Source organism: Bos grunniens, chromosome 7 (assembly GCF_055505025.1).
Source record: "Bos grunniens cultivar Pamir isolate PY7600 chromosome 7, Bosgru_T2T1.0, whole genome shotgun sequence".
In the NCBI taxonomy this organism is placed as follows: domain Eukaryota; kingdom Metazoa; phylum Chordata; class Mammalia; order Artiodactyla; family Bovidae; genus Bos; species Bos grunniens.
In genome coordinates, this window is record NC_141171.1 from 83,287,614 (window position 1) to 83,305,340 (window position 17,727).

General features: G+C 37.3%; 1 protein-coding gene across 7 annotated transcripts in view; it reads left to right on the forward strand.

The window, feature by feature from the left end:
• The window catches only part of XRCC4 (X-ray repair cross complementing 4), a 329,942-nt gene that overhangs the window by 272,966 nt on the left and 39,249 nt on the right, over positions 1 to 17,727 (forward strand). For 2 of the 7 annotated variants that reach the window (XM_086412867.1, XM_086412865.1), the window contains exon 8: positions 15,204 to 15,830. The exons of 3 other annotated variants lie outside the window; for them this stretch is intronic. In XM_086412867.1, the coding sequence (XP_086268993.1) occupies positions 15,204 to 15,315 (112 nt within the window). In that variant the 3' untranslated portion in view covers positions 15,316 to 15,830. Of the gene's footprint in view, positions 13,903 to 15,203; positions 15,831 to 17,727 lie in introns of those variants that run through there. 2 more of the 7 variants (XM_086412869.1, XM_086412868.1) reach the window with 1 other exon arrangement.

A 17,727-nucleotide genomic window follows, 5' to 3' on the forward strand; every position in this document is an offset into this window, starting at 1 on the left:
TGTGGTTGATATTCCTTCCTTTAAAAGTGGTTTCTATGTCTCTTCCCTTTAAATCTAGATGGGCTTTTGATGTGTTTGTAAACAGTAGAATGCAGAAGAAGTGATGCTTTTGCTTTATCAGAGGATAAAAACCAGAGACATCACTTTGCTGACAAAAGTCCACATAGTCAAAGCTATGGTTTTTCTAGTAGTCATGTATGGATGTGAGAGCTGGACCATGAAGAAGGTTGAGCACCAAAGAATTGATCCTTTCAAACTGTGGTGCTGGAGAAAACTCTTGAGAATCCCTTGGACAGCAAGGAGATCAAACCACTCAATCCTAAAGGAAACCAACCCTGAATACTCATTGGAAGGACTGATGCTGAAGCTGAAACTCTGATACTTTCATTGGAAAAGATCCTGATGCTGGGAAAGATTGAGGGCAGGAGGAAAAGAGGGCAACAGAGGATTAGATGGTTGGATGGCATCGACTCAATAGACATGAGTTTAAGCCAACTCCGAGAAATAGTGAAGAACAGGAAGCCTGGCGTGCTGCAGTCTGTGGGGTCGCAAAGAGCTGGACATGACGGAGCAACTGAACAAGAAGTCAGCAGTGGCACCTCATGCTTACAGCCCTAAGCTTTCATGGAAGAAGCCTGACTACCTAGGCTGCCGGGCTACAAGGAAGCCAGGCCACTGAAGAGTCTCTAGGAACCAGTCCTAGTCTTTCAGGGCTCCCAGCCAAGCACCAGATATGGGTGAATGAGCTTTAAGAGGACTCCAACTCCCAGCCACTGTGTCAGCCCAGTTTTCCAGTATCCCCCAGTTAAGGCCCGGACACCAAGGCACAACAACAAACTATCCTCACTGTGCCCTTTCCGTATTTCTGATTCACAGAAAGTATGAGCGTAATAAAATTATCATTGTTTTGTACCACTAAGTTGAGGGTGGTTTGTTACACCGCAGTGGTTACAGGAACAAAGACCTACTTGATTTAAGATGTGCTGCTGTAGAACAGAAGATAATTAATTCCTCTGCCTAGGAAGGTTTCCCAGAAGCAAGGACAGCTGAACTTGGCTTTTAGTGAAGAGTAGGAGCCTACCAAGTAAAGAAGGTAGGAGAAAGAGTTCTCAAACTGAGGGAACAGTATGGAGAACTATGGCAATGAAGACTGAATGATGCATTTGGTGGATGACAAGAAGTTGGTTGTGGAAGTGCACTGGCTAGTTAGAGCCAAAAAGGCAGACATGAAGCTAGACATTTTGTAATAATTTTTTTTGCTATGCCAAGGGAGTTTCAACTAAAGCCTTGCTGGAGTACAAAGTAATAATCAGACTTGTGTTGTAGCAAGGTAGTTCATTCATAGCAGTTGGAAGATGGGCTGAAGGAGAAAACAATAAAAGGCAAGGAGAAAAGTCAGTAATTATATAGTTCAGATTGCAGATGATCAAAGCCGAGATACATACATACATAGTTTTCTTATAAGAGCAAAATAAGATCAGTTAGGTAACAATGGTTATTTAAATTGCTAATCAGTTATTTACTGAATGTGTCTGTTCAAGCCTTAATAATTAAATGCTACAGCCAGTCATACATTTTGGCAAATCAAACCAATGCTTTTACAAAACATTGATCTCATTACATTTGTTAATGATACTTCTGAATGCCATGTAAAAGCTTCATCCACTATGAATTTTGGATAATTATGATTATTTTTACATTTTTAAAGAGACTCTGATTGCAGTGGGACATTTAAAGAAATAAGACCAAATTGTACCAGTTAAAACACTACTGGAACCATATGTTGCATTTATGCTACTTCCTCAAAATAAACATTAGTTCACTAAAAAAAAATTCTTGAAAAAAGTTGGTAATTTATGTAATCATAAAGATATCACAGTGAGAGAGTGTGTAGTACTTAGTAAAGATAGTTATATAAATATAACACACAACTGTAGTCAACAGCTTTCTGTGTGGACTGGATTGCAGTTTAGTTGTGACTTCTGAGCTTTTCTTGAAATTGTGATACTATACACGTAATAAACTCTTTAAGGGCAAAAAATGCAGATAGGTCATTCTGAGCACATAGACTGAATCCTCCATGGCTTGTTCTGCCTTATCTCACAGTGACTTGTCACCAGTTGTGACGTATAGTGAGTTGTTTTAAAAACATTCTATACAATAGTTTTACTTTACACTTTGGTTGTATTTTTAAAGTCAACTGTAAAGTTTAATCTTTTTAATTCAAAATCAGAATCCTCAGAATTTTGTAGATTGCTTCCATCTGCCTTCTCACAGTTTCTGGCACATTTCCTTAAGACAGACAGAACATCTCCCAGAATTTGAGCAGAGACCCTCTACATTTGCCAGTAATACCACATTATGTGTATCCTTTGTGAAGAAATGTTTTTTGTTTGTTCTTTTTTCTGTATCATTTATATGATACTCATTTTATGTAAAAGTCATATGAAGTTGATGATTGTCCAAGATAGTTTGTCTCCTTTAAAACGTCTGGCTGCCACATGATCCTGGGTCACCCATTCCATGAAAAGCCCAGAAAAATATTCAGGAACGATTTGGGGCAGACTGCTACTCAATAGATCAGAAGAGAAGGAGATAGGTAGGTCACAGCACGGGATGGCACTCATGACATGTTTGCTGCTTTGTGAGCCAAGGAATTAATTAGAGTGGGTAATTTTGAGAATACTAAGAATCGAGTCCACTACCAAGTACAAAAATAATGGGCAAATCTAATTAAAATAGAAACCAAATTCTCTTACTGTAAAACAAAAGACCACAGAACTTCAAGAGAGAAAGAGAAGGCAAGGGAGGAGAAGGAGAAACCTCACAAAGCAGAGTATTTATTTGGCAGGAAACTGCATTCATTCTTATTTATTTATAGGTTAAAAAAAAAAAACAAAAAAACTACCAGTGTAAAAATTCAAGTATCTCCCTGAAGAAAAAAAGCAAGTGCTTTTTAAGTGTTAGAAAAGAGGTTTACTGGTGATTAGGGCAATTAAGGATCAAAACTAGGTTCTGAAGAGGACAGCATGAGTCCATACAGCAGTACATAACCAGTTTTTTTTTTGAGTCCCATTGTTTATTGGCCCCAAATAAATATGAGCAGTTGTTAGGTTTGATTTGAGTCTGGTGTACAAAGGTCACTGAAAGTGCCGGGTTTGGACAGATTATAATAATTTGCAGGCCCAGTGCAAAATGAAAACGCAGAGCCCCTTTGTTCAGAATTATTAAGAATTTGAAGATAGTGACAACAGAACATGAAAGCAGAGATGAAGCCCCTCTAAGCTTGTGGCCTTGTGTGACTGACAGCATAGTCATACACCCATGAAGGTGGCATTGTCTGTGGTTCTTTAACAACCTTACTCATTAGAGCTGTCAGTGAAGCAGCTGTTATCCCCTAGACAAAGGCTGTTGTTAGTGTAGATTCAGGGGAGCTCAGCACTCAAGGTTACTTCTGCCTTGGAGCATTTGTTTGTTCCCTTTGTATCCCAAGCATGTTGCACAGTCTCTGACCCATGGTACTGTTACTGCTGCTAAGTCACTTCAGTCGTGTCCGACTCTGTGTGACTCCACAGACGGCAGCCCACCAGGCTCCCCCGTCCCTGGGATTCTCCAGGCAAGAACACTGGAGTGGGTTGCCATTTCCTTCTCCAATGCATGAAAGTGAGAAGTGAAAGTGAAGTTGCTCAGTCGTGTCTGACTCTTAGAGACCCCATGGACTGCAGCCTACCAGGCTTCTCCGCCCATGGGCTTTTCCAGCAAGAGTACTGGAGTGGGGTGCCATTGCCTTCTCTGCTGACCCATGGTAAGCATGCAGTAAATAGTGGATAGAGTAGATGATGGATTATGTGACTGCCAGCCTCTCTCAATGATTCCGGTTCAGTTCATCTCTAGATAAGAAGCCCCAGTGTGGATTGTTTTGCATTTCAGTTCATATTGCAAAGACCTTGCAGATGTCTCCTCCAGTCAGCTTGGAGGTTTCTTTTAGCTCTGGGCCTTGGGAGTCCTGTACTTACTCAGGTCTGTTTCTCTTTTAAGTGATCCTGAAACGTTTAAACTCATAGATTAGAATAATATTTGAGCCATAACCAAGTTAAGACTAGACTAATGCTCCCTCCTCCATGCCCCCAGTACAAAGATGTCTACCTCTTAACTCCTGGAAACTGACACTATGTTAGAGCACATGAAGAAATTTAAGAAGAAATTTAGAAGAAAATTAAGGTTGCAGATAGATTAAAGTCACTAACTAGCTGACCCTAAAAGTGGCTAAATTATCCTGGATTAACCAGATAGGTCCTGTGTATCACAAAGGCTATTAAAGAAGAGAGGGGCAGAAGAGTCAGAGGAAGAAATGAAACCAAGGAAGCAGGGTCAGAGTGAGATGCTAGGAGAAGGTGCCCATCTGCCATTGCTGGCTTTGAGGATGGAGAAAGGGAGTAGCCTCTGGAAAACTCTCCATTGGGGCTTCCAGAGAGGACACAGCTCTGCCAACAACTTCATTTTAGCCTAGTGAGACGTGGGTCAGATTGCTGACCTCCAGAACTGTAAGATAATGAATTTGTGTTGTTTTAAGCTGCTGTGTTATGGTAATTAGTTACAGCAGCAGCAGGAAACCAACAGCTGGTTCCACATTGCGGCAAAACGATCACCCCTGGTCCCTGGTTCGTTAGGAGTCGCTAACCTCCGTGGCAGGGCATTATTTTCTGCCCATGTGTTTTCCACTTCTTTGGGTAGCCTTAAGTAGAGTTATGTATGTGTGTGTGTGTTTTCTGTGTTTTTAATTTCCTTCATTGGACCACTATAATACGTTTTTGGGTTCAGGCTAGTAGATGTTACATTCTAGAGAAAGAAATCAATGCAGGCTGTTCCAGAAACACTAGTTTCTTGGGATATTAGTAGTTGAGAGAGAGTGAAAAAAGAGGTTTCGGCTGCCAAATTCATTTGTAAAACAGGATAACCAATCTACGTTTCTTTTTCGTAAAACATTAAAAATATAATCTGTGTATAAATAGTTTTTTTAAATCTTGATAGTTTAAGAGAATATCCAGCAAAAATTATCCGTCCTTCAGCTCAAGTTCCTCTCTCCAGAGTCAGCCATTGCTAGTTTCTTGTGAATCCTTCCAGAGATATTCTGATATTATATATATATATATAAATGCACATACACAATACATATAAATATGTGTGTGTGTGTACACGCACACTCTAGTTTTCTACATACACTCTCCTGTACCTTGCTTTCATTTTACTTAATAATTAAACAAGTTTATGGAAGAACTTCAATAGCTTTAAATGTATAATATACACATGAAACACTTACAGGACTTAATGGAGAAAAATAAATATTTTCCAAACATTTTGGACCACAGATTTCATTTTTTTAGAGTGAAATCTTTTTCATTTAGAGTACTTTTTTCAGACACACTGAACAACACCAAGCTGCCTTCCTCTGAAATAGAAATAAGAATGAATGACTCCCGTACACAGATGTAACAAGAAGGGTATGGATTTGGGAGTAAGGGAAACCTAGACTAATGTCCTCATCCCATTGTTGACTTGCCTGCCTGCTCACATGCGTGTTTACTGGCTGTGTGGCTTTGAGCAGGTTGCTTAACTTACTGAGCCTTCTTGATAATACTGTTTACCTCATTTGGTTATTTGTTTGTTAATTAAAACATGAATTCATTGGAACATGTATGAGCTCGGGTGTGTAAAGCAGAGTCATTCTACTTGAGAAGCTTCTAGTCTAGTGAGGGAAACTTCACTTGTAGCACACCAAGTAGCAAAAAACAGTGGCCTATCTTAAAACTAAAGTTGTAGAAAATCATTTTCTATTAATATGACAATTTTCTACTTTTATAGGCACAGATCACTAGAAGCAAATGTCACCTATACCACTTCAAAACTTGTAAGGAATACAGAAAGTTTAACATAAGATTTTTCAAGTATTAATTTTTTTAAAGTATGTATGGACTTCGATATTGCTCATCTAATGAATTATCAGAGTAATGTTATTTATCTAAATAAAGTAAGAAGGACAAAATCCTTCAATTTATCATGAAATTCTTGCATAAATTCTGGCATGGTTGTGGATTATGGACGTATTTATCTTAATGTCTTGTGACTTTAGATGTTGAGTTGGATAGAACTAGATAATCTTATTTTTGGACTCATAATATGAATATTTTACAGAGAAATTGTATAATCATTCTTTTCCAATATCTATAAGGCATACAAGTGCATTTTAGCATTGGTTGTTTACTCTTCATAATTCTCTTTTCTGTGTTTTATTCAAAATTACTCATTTCAAAGCATATTTCTATTTTCATATTGTTCTTGATAAACAGCAAAGGAATATTCATTAGAAAAAAATGTTTAGGAATTTAATTGAAAATAGCTAATGCAGTTTATTTTATTTGCCATTTTGGTTGCCAGAAAAAAAAAGCTTCAGCTTATTTTCATTTTCTCAGACCAGTGAAATGCTGTCTTGGCCTGTTGAATTCCAGACAATGTTCAACACTTGTTTTACTGAATCCTGATGACTTCAGTCTGTTAATTTATTTGGGAGACACTTTTGGTTTTTATAAGGTCAACTAGAAATGTGTAGCTATTTTCCCATTTATTTGAGGTTCAAATATTTTTTAAAATACTAATATTTAACTTGAAAATACAGTGGTAACTTTGGTAATGTCAAATCTTTAAGCCCATTATTTATAACTTTTGCATTTAAAAGATGTTTCTCTGAGTTTGTTCCATAAAGGCAACTCTCAAGGCCGGTATGATAGCTGCCTAGTTATTTGATAGTAGCAAGTACCTAATACTTGGACTTGCCTGTTTTTTGTCATCATTTTGATGATGGTTTGATTTGTTACATTCTGAAAAACAACCCATTAAGTACTTGACTTTTCTTATTGCCAGGTAATGTATGTCCCAGCCAGTGCTCAGTTGTTTCTCTCCATTGCATTGCCCTTACCTCATCTCTCATCTTCATCCCTGCTGCACATCTGACCTTTACCCAGTCCCAGAGGAGAGTCAGAGATGAGATGTGTGGGTGTCAGGCAAGTTGGTAGTAAAGGAAAGCTCTCTCTCGCTCTCTCTCTGTTTATAGATAGATAGATATAGATATAATTTTCATCATAATGCGAGAGAAAGAGCTACTTCAGATGCCCTACATTGGTGGCCAGGCAGGCATTGACCATTGGCCATTTGGCTAGATTTTTGCTGTGATGGCTGCAGTCTGAGAGTTTAAGACTATCTTTCCTCCCCAAAGAAAACATTGTCTGTTCTTCTTGTCTATAATGAATCACAAGCATAACAACATCCTTCCAGGTTATTCTTTTCAACTCCAGATAATTCTTAGTGGTGAAATAATTTACCTAATGTGTGTTTACAGATTCAGCAGTCAAAGTTGTATGGAAACCCAGCATTTTGGGTGGGAAATGGGAGTAGCACAAGCCGTGGGCATACAGAAAACACTGGGTTCTTGGCTTCTGCGACAACTCTCTTCCCTAATTCTCCCCATAACTTTTGAATCATTCTATTTCAATCTTTTATTCATCTCTCTCTCTTGCCATCTGCCTCTGCAATTTTCACATTTCCTGAGATTCTATAAGGCGTTCCACATTGACTCAGTGCTAAAGAACCCATGTGTCAGTGCAGGAGACATGAATTTGATCCCTGGGTTGGGAGATCCCCTGGAAGAAGGAACTGGCAACCCACTCCAGTATTCTTGCCTGGGAAATCCCAGGGACAGAGGAGCTTGACATGCTACAGTCCGAGGAGTCTCAAAGAGTCGGACGTGACTGAGCACGCACACATGCACAGGATTCTATACCAAACTTTTTGTCTCTGGTAGACTATCTCTGGGAGTCTCTTCAACTCATTTGTCTTTAGCGGCCAGTGATATGACAGTGACTGCTATCTCTGTACATGTAGTCCAGTAATCTCCCCTGAGCTCTACATTTATAAGCTTATATATTATAAGCATTTACCTACTCAGCATCTGTCTCTATTTGGGTATCGTATGGTCACTTCAGGCTGACTCATTATAACTGAAATGGAATCCTTTATGCATAGTACTCAACTTGCCCCTTCTGTGTCACCATCTTCACAACAGCCAAAATCACAAGACTCCAAAATCTGAGAGCATTGTAATGAGAGAACAAATAAGATCCCAAACTATTACGTGTATACACAGATACATACATACCAGTGTTCCAAGAGTAACATTATATATATAGTCTTGCGTATTTTTGACTTTAAGTAGATAGAACCATATTGTGTATTATTTTGTGCCTTGCTTTTTTGCTCAACATCTCACGTTTGAGATTCATGCATGTGTGCATGCCATTGTGTGAAAATTCTATAATTTACTTGCTCATTTTTTCTGTAGAGAGAAATTTGGGGGGTTTTCAGTTTTTCACTATTATAAACAATGCACATTTGTTTACTATCTCCTGACACACATATGCAAATATTTGCCAGAGTATGTAACTAGAAGCAGAATTCCTGGTTATAAGTACATAAATCTTCATATACCTGGACAGTTATTGCCAAATTGTTATCTAAAGTGGTTTCAAATGTTTACACTCCAGCCAGTAGTAATTCATTCTTGTCATTTCATGTTCTCTGTGATCTTTGCTATTGTTGGACATTTTTGTTTTTGCTAATCTGGTGTAAAATACTTTATCCTGTTTTTTATTTGCTTGGTTGAAACTTCCTTCGTTTCTAATGAAGTTGAGATAATTATCATATGCTTATTTGGCCCCACTGTTCCCTCTTCTTGGAAGTTTCTGTAGTCTTTGGCATATGCTTTTAAATTATGTTGGGGTTTTTTTTAATTGTTTGTACCTTTGGATAATAATCCTTTGTTAGTAGCATATGTTGCAGTATTTCCTCTCAATTTGTGATTTCTTCCATCTCTTTAAGATGTTTGTACTTATTTCTTATGCTTCTAATGTAATTGAATTTATCTATCTTTATCTTCATGGTTTCACTTTCTGCCTTAAAAAAAAGAACATCACTATCCTAAGATCCTAAACATATTTTCTTCTAAATGCTTTAAAGTTTGGCCTTTTCTCATTGATTGTTCAGTTCACCTGGAATTGAATTGTATGTGTATCATGTACAGTTTGTTCTTCTTGTTTAGTCAGTAAGTCATGTCTGACTCTTTTCCAACACCGTGACTATAGCCCACCAAGCTCTTCTGTCCATGGGATTTCTCAGGCAAGAATACTGAAGTGGGTTGCCATTTCCTTCTCCAGTTAGCCCACATACAAATTGACTTTTGGTTTTTGACTTTAGAACCATTGTTCATGTCACAGTCAAAGGAGAATAATTTTTCAAGTGTCATAATGCCATCAATCATTGTACATCTTCCTGAACCTCTCAGTCTGCTCAAACTGGCTCATTGACATTTTTCAGAAATATTATTTTCAGAGTATGTTATAAAATGCAAGTAGTTCACTCTAAACAATACTAATGGTTCTCATTTGATAAGAAAAGACTGATATTACAGCCATGCTGATATCAATGTTAAACTTGACTGAGAAAATTTCTTTACAAAATGAGCCAATAACTAGAAATATCATTTTAAAAGTTGTTGGTAATCCAACTCCCAGAAATTTACAAGAGAAAGTCAATTATTCATTCTAACATTTTAGGGAAGCTTTCCCAGGATGAATAATTCTTGTGCCAGTCTAACTTTTGATCTACACTATTAATTAGATGGTGGTAATGGACTGCAAGGAGATCCAACCAGTCCATTCTGAAGGAGATCAGCCCTGGGATTTCTTTGGAGGGAATGATGCTAAAGCTGAAACTCCAATACTTTGGCCACCTCATGCGAAGAGTTGACTCATTGGAAAAGACTCTGATGCTGGGAGGGATTGGGGGCCGGAGGAGTTGGGGATGACAGAGGATGAGATGGCTGGATGGCATCACTGACTCGATGGACGTGAGTCTCAGTGAACTCCGGGAGTTGGTGATGGACAGGGAGGCCTGGCGTGCTGCGATTCATGGGGTCGCAGGGAGTCGGACACGACTGAGTGACTGATCTGATCTGATATGAATGCAGTTTGATTCAAGCTCTAGTGTGTGTGTGTTTGTGTGTGTTTTAATGCAGTGTGAAATCAAGTTATAAAACATAGAACTCTCTGAAACTATATTATTGAGGCTATGCTGCTGCTGCGGCTAAGTCGCTTCAGTCGTGTCCCACTCTGTGCAACCCCATAGACGGCAGCCCACCAGGCTCCACCATCCCTGGGATTCTCCAGGCAAGAACACTGGAGTGGGTTGCCATTTCCTTCTCCAATAAGTGAAAAGTGAAAGTGAAGTCACTCAGTCGTGTCCGACTCTTGTCGACCCCATGGACTGCAGCCTACCAGGCTCCTCCATCCATGGAATTTTCCAGGCAAGAGTACTGGAGTGGGGTGCCATTGCCTTCTCCGTATTGAGGCTATAGCCATTTTTTAATAAGGCTGTCATGTTCTGGAGAAGCTTCATTTATTCACTTTATTTGAAAAGTCCTTATACTTTAGCCTTTGTGCAATGATGATTTCTCATTCTGTCATTAACCTTTCCTTTTTAATTCATAGTTTTCATTTTATTCCACAGGTATTTGTTCAGAGCTTGCATTTTGCAAAGTAGTCTATTTGAGCATAACTGTCTCAGAATTTAGGGACTAAAGGAACTCCAAGATCTTTTATATTATCCCTAACTTCTACAACTTAAAATAAGACACTGAAATCCAGAAATGTGCCATCACCTGCCAAAACCTTAATGTGATAAAGCATAAATAAAGATCTCCCAACCTTGGATTCAGAATTCTTCCATTGAACCATGTTGTCCATAAAAACTAAAAATATACTTGAATCCTAAGTCTTAATATAATGTTTATAACACTCCTAAAGGAATTTCGTGAACAAATTATATTACAATCCTTGCCTTAAAGCTACTTATAAAATGTTGAGGATGAAAAAACATATTTGAAAAAAAAATGGAGAAAGTAAAAAGTTTAACTGAAAGCTTCCTGAGGGGCAGAAGTTATGTGTAACCTTTATCAAATTTGATATGTTTCCCTAACACAGTGAGCTAATCGTAGTACATACTTAAGTATTGATTGAATGAAAAACTATGTATTGAAATATTGGATGCAGACATTAGGTACTTTAAATGATCAGAGAAAATAAAAACTAACCTCAATTTGAAAAGTAAAAACAAAAAAAGAAAAGTCTTCAGGGAAGATTTAGAACTTAAAGTGGGTCATAACTAATGGTTGCAATTTAATTAGAAGCAGAGGAACTCCCATTTTAAAAATACTTGTTTAGCTCAATTTCTATTAAGACTTTAGGTACAGGTTCTCTGAGTTATTTGCTTTCAGATTTCACCTCTTAGCATGAGTGCTTGGAATAAACATGTTCATGAAAAAATAATATGATAAATATGCTAAGATATGGGTATAAGGATTTTAATTGTTGTATTATTTATAAGAGCATTAAGAAATAGAACCAACCTGAACAGTCATCAGTGGATTAATTGTTAGTACAAACAATTTAAAATTAATGGTGAGTATAGCAGAGGTGATGGAATTCCAGCTGAGTTATTCAAATCTTAAAAGATGATGCTGTTAATGTGCTGCACTTAATATGCCAGCAAATATGGAAAACTCAGCAGTGGCCACACAACTGGAAAAGGTCAGTTTTCATTCCAATCCCAAGGGAAGGCAATGCCAAAGAATGTTCAAACTACCACACAATTGCACTCATCTCACACCCTAGCAAAGTAAAGCTCAAAATTCTCCAAGTGAGGCTCTACCAGTATGTGAACCAAGAACTTCCAGATGTTCAAGCTGGATTTAGAAAAGGCGGAGGAACCAGAGATCAAATTGCCAACATCCATTGGGTCATCAAAAAAGCAAGAGAGTTCCAGAAAAACATCTACTTCTGCTTCATTGACTACACCAAAGCTTTTGACTGTGTGGATCACAACAAACTGTAGAACATTCTTAAAGGGATGGGGATACCAGACCACCTCACCTGCCTCCTGAGAAACCTGTATGCAGGTCAAGAAGTAATAGTTAGAACCGGACATGGAACAGTGGATTGGTTCCAATTTGGGAAAGGAGTACGTCAAGGCTGTATATTGTTACCATGCTTATTTAACTTATATGCAGAGTACATCATGCAAACGGCCTGGCTGAATGAAGCACAAGCTGGAATCAAGATTGCCGGGAGAAATATCAATAACCTCAGATATGCAGGTGACACCACCCTTATGGCAGAAAGTGAAGAACTAAAGAGCTTCTTGATGAACGTGAAAAAGAGTGAAAAAGTTGGCTTAAAACTCAGCATTCAGAAAACTAAGATCATAGCATCCAGTCCCATCACTTCATGGCAAATAGATGGGGAAACAACAGAAACAGTGAGAGACTTTATTTTCTTGGTCTCTAAAATCACTGCAGATGGTGACTGCAGGCACGAAATTAAAAGGTGCTTGCTCCTTGGAAGAAAAGATATGACAAGCCCAGACAGCATATTAAAAAGCAGAGACATTACTTTGCCAACAAAGGTCCATATAGTTAAAGCTATGGTTTTTCCAGTATTCATGTATAGATGTGAGAGTTAGACCATAAAGAAGTCTGAATGACGAACAATTGATGTTTTTGAGCTGTGGTGTTGGAGAAGACTCTTGAGAGTCCCTTGGACCACAAGAAGATCCAACAAGTCAATCCTAAAGGAAATCAGTCCTAAATATTCATTGGAAGGACTGATGCTGAAGCTCCAATCTTTTGGCCATCTGTTGAGAAAGTAACTCATTAGAAAAGACCCTGATGCTGGGAAAGATTGAAAGCAGGAGGAGAAGCGGATGACAGAGGACAAGATGGCTGGATGGCATCACTGACTTGATGGACATGAGTTTGAGCAAGCTCCAGGAGATGGTGAAGGACAGGGAAATATGATGTGCTGCAGTCCATGAAGTTGCAAAGAGCCAGACATGACCGAGCAACTCAACAGCAACAACAGCAACAATAGATCTATATTTTTCAACATGCAGAAATATTGATAATATATTTTAGAGTAAAAACATTAAGCTGCAAAATTATATATATAATCTTGTATTTGTAAAAAAAAAAACATGAAAACACAAATAATGCAAAGCAGGATGGTGGACATTTTAATTTTCTTTTTCATGCTTTTCAGAATTTTTATAAAGTCTTTCAATAAACATATGTTACTTATAAAAATGTTTAAACTTTTTATCTGGGTGTGGGAGAGTTCTAAATTTATTTTCTTCACTTACCACAGATATGAAATCTGTAGAACAGTGATCTCCATTCGTGGAACAGCTTTCACTAAGCACCTACTATGTACTAGACACTAAGAACAAAAGAGTCAAAATCTATTTCCTGGGCTCCTCATGGCTAGAAAGAGATGGAAATCTGAAATGGAGAAATAGGGATCGGTTCCCTTCAAACTTGCCACCTCAGAGCGGTCCCTTTGTCCTATACTGCTTTTTTTTTTTTTAAACTAAATTGATGGCTGTCTGTGTTGTGCTTGTACAGTGTCTAGACTATGAATAAAATTACAGAAGTTTTTCCATGTATGACTTTTTAATTGAAATAATTCAACTCTCTCTTTTGCTAGAAGAAAAAGTAATTCTAAGACATTTAGGGCTAGACAAAAATGTGTAATGTGTTTTGAGTTGACATTGAGAACTTATACATGTAATAATTATGATTTTGTTCTGTACTGTATAGTTTTCTCCTTCTATAGAATATATTTTCAGAAATTTAATTACATGTTACAGTAATTATGTTAATATTTGTTGTTAATTTTAATACTGATTCTCCCAGAGGGTTGTACTTGTCATCTGGAGAATGTACTAATGCCTAGCATTTCAGCATTCCTGTGAGGGTTATGTTTTCTGAACTTGGCTTGCTCAGGATAAGACAGAGCTGTCCCAGATCTAATGGCAGCCAGCCATGATTAATTGTATGCAGTCAGGAGGCCAAGGAGGACCCTGTAGAGGATTCATCTTTAGCAATCTGTACAACTAAGTGTGAGTACAGGCTTTTGGAAATACTCATCTAAACACACTCAACATTTGTGGATTTTTAGTTGATTATTCTTTTAAATTAAAGAAGCTATTAGCAGGAGCACTTTTATAGTTTATGTTGTATCAAGGGCTAAAAATAATAGTTTCCAAATGTTTTGTAGGAATTTATAAGCATTTTCATTTATAATATCTCATTTAATCTTTAGACCACCTCTGAGGCAGGTATTATCATCTCAGTTTTACAGGTGAGAGAACAGAGGTCCATTTAGGTTAAATGACTTGCCTGAAGTCACCTAGCTAATAAGAAATAGACCTGGATTCCAACCTAAGAGTCCTGACTTCAAATCCTGTTCTTTTTTAGCTATACCAAACTTTGTGGTTGGAAATATGGGTATTTATTTGCGTACTACTGGGTTGATTCTAACAAGGTTCATACAAGGGCATAAATATACATTCCTAAGCTCTTCTTTTGATTAAGCTGTTACCTTCCAGTTCACCACTTTTAAGACTAATTATGAGTTAGTGATCATGCCTTTTGCCCTAGGACTCAGAATATTTACGTAAATATAGAGGTTAGTCCATTGATATAGTAACTGCAGTACTGAAACTGAAGAAATTCACTCACTAAATGAAGATATGTAGATTCAGTAAATGAATGCGGACCAACTGCATTTCATCAACAGCTGTTTATACAACAAGGCATTATACACACATATACAATTGAATGACCCCTAAAAGAAATTTATGTGATCAGAACTTCCTGCTGTTGAGCTTCAAAATGCATGTTCATAGTTAGAATTTAAAGGAGCTGAAGGAAAATGTAAATTGTTTTGAAATTATTAAAGAAATGGATTGAGAAACCTTCTGTATCTTGACATAAAAATACAGCATAGAGGATATCTTATTTCTTGACCTTAATTACGAATACTGTTGTAAGGTCTTTGAGTTTTCATTAGCTCAGAAAAGAGGCAGATAAATTCCAAAGCAGTTAAAGAAATTAAATTCCTTTCATTTATCTTTATGTTAATGCAACAGTTTGGAAGCAGGGTTTAACTTTTATTTCACTTATGTGTCTCTTAAAATTTTCTTTTATTCTATATGTAGGTTTTCAAAATAAAATTATTTTGATTTTTTTCTTTTTACTCTAGGCTTGATCCTCCACTACCTGAGATGCCGAAAAAGGATCATGGCCCAGCTGAAAACATGTCCTTAGAAACTCTAAGAAATAGTAGTCCAGGAGACCTCTTTGATGAGATTTAATTGTCTCAAAAAGTACTTTGATATTCACAAGACTATGTTTTCTATCCCATTCTTTATACTGCAGAAACAAAATTTCAGCTCAGCAGCAGCCCTTAGTGCACCTTACAATTTAATTACATACATAGTGAGCTGAAACCATTGTGCAAAATGGATTACACATGTATATGAAAATATTTGATGACAGTGGCACATTATTCTGATGTGTTCATTCAGCATGCCTGTAATTACGTAAAATTTCAGACCTTTTTATTGCAAAGGTCACATGTACCTTATTCATTTCACACATATTATATGTAGTAGCTGTCTATCCTGTCTAGGAAGATTTTGAAAATAGGACAGATAGAATGTCTACAAATCCTTTTTCAAATAGTCTTTTCTAAACACTGATGTTTGAGTATTTTAATTTGTGGAATGATGTGCAAAATCTAGTTTTAGTTTTTACACAATCTGAAAATCTAGTGATAAAACTTTTGATTGAAGATTTTGTGTTCTCAATAAAATGTTATCTTGCTTAACTTTTTCCTTTACTATCAGGTCTTTATAGAGTGCATATTAATGTAAATGTAACATCGTTTTGTATCAAAGCATGTTTTTCAGAGATCTCAAGATCTCAGAACCATTGTAATGTTGGTCCCTCTGCCTAGAATGTTGATCTTTGTACATTTGGTTTCTTTTCACCTTTCAGATCCAGAATCAAATGTCTCCTACTCCAAGGTGCTTGCTCTGAAATATACTTTTAAAAAGATGTGCATATTCCCAGTCACTGTATCCCATGGGAATGTTTTTTTCACTCTGTATCACTCGGCTTCCCTGGTGGCTCAGAGGGTAAAGAATCCGCCTACAGTGTGGGAGACTTGGGTTCAATCCCTGGATTGGGAAGATTCCCTGGAGAAGGGAATGGCTACCCACCCCAGCATACTGGCCTGGAGAATTCCATGGACTGTAGTCCATGGGGTCGCAAAGAGTTGGACATGACTGAGCGACTTTCATTTTCTTTTCATGTATCACTGTCTGGAATTACAATTTTTTTTCTTGCCTCTTATCTCTCTCGTCTCCTTCCTTCTATTTGTCTGTCTTTCTCTCACTAACCTACCACTGTCCCCACCCCCCAGCCCCCTGTCTGTCTGCCTATAGAAAGTAAGCCCCACCATAGCAGAGGCATGACCATCTACTTTCTCTCTCCATCTGCCAGTACCTAGGACAGGGCTGGATTCCTAGAGGCTTAATAAGTGTTTACTGAAGAAATAAAAGCATGTCCATTACAGTGTAGGCACTCAGATGATCTAGTTGCCTTAAGTTTCTAGATCACTGTGAACACAAACTCATTAAAAGACTGAAATCTAGCTGGATGATTTGATACAAAGAAAAAATTTTTCAGAAAACATAACTACCTTCTCTGATTAATTAAAAATATACGTATATATACACACAAGCTTGACTACAGAAAGATAATGAGAAAGAAATGATAGATTATTGTTTATATCAGAAATGGGATTTTCTTGAGAGTTCCATGGTGATCCAATGGCTTAGTCTCTGTGCTCCCAATGCAGGGGCTGAGGCCCAATCCCCGGTCAGGAAACTAGATCTCACATGTCACAACTGAGGGTTCGTGTGCCACAACTAAAGATCCTGCATGCCACGACTAAGACGCAGCACAGCCAAGTAAATCTACTAAGAAATAGAAACAGTTTTTAAAAAGAAATGAGATTTTATTGTCCATGGAACCACAAACTATTTTAAATAGAAATTTTCCTGCATTTTCATTTCTATACTGGTTTCCATTTAAGAGGGAGATTTTTAATTAAGTGTAAATATAAATGTGTGAAATATAAAATTTTACTTGGTCACATAAAAAATTCAGTAATGAATTTGTGTAATCCAGGATTTACCTTGGATCTTTCCAAGGGGATTTGGTACATAAAGTACCAGAATCTCAAAATAATACTATCACATCTGAATAGACCACAAATGACTGACCAAAATTAGTATACATCAGTGTATGTGTATATAGGTATGTACATATGTGTATGTTTTATATATATGCATATTTATATTTTTTTAAGAGAAAGAGAAAACCGAATTTTGGCTGTTATCTAGCAGTAAGAAGGGAAAATGTTTCCTAAGTAATGGTAACAATACAATCTATAGTTCATGGTATAGTAGACTCTCAAACAACATGGGGTTGAACTATGCAGGTCCACTTATAAGGGGATTTTTTTCAATAGTATATAATATAGTACTATACAATCTGCAGTTGGTTGAGTCTTCAGATGCAGAATTGCAGATTTGGAGGATCTGAAGATATTGAGGAACAACAGATATGAAGGGCTGACTATAAATTATACTTGACTGTCTAGAGGGTTAGCACCCCTCTCCCCAACTGTTCAAAGTTCAGTTGTATTTTACTTTTTC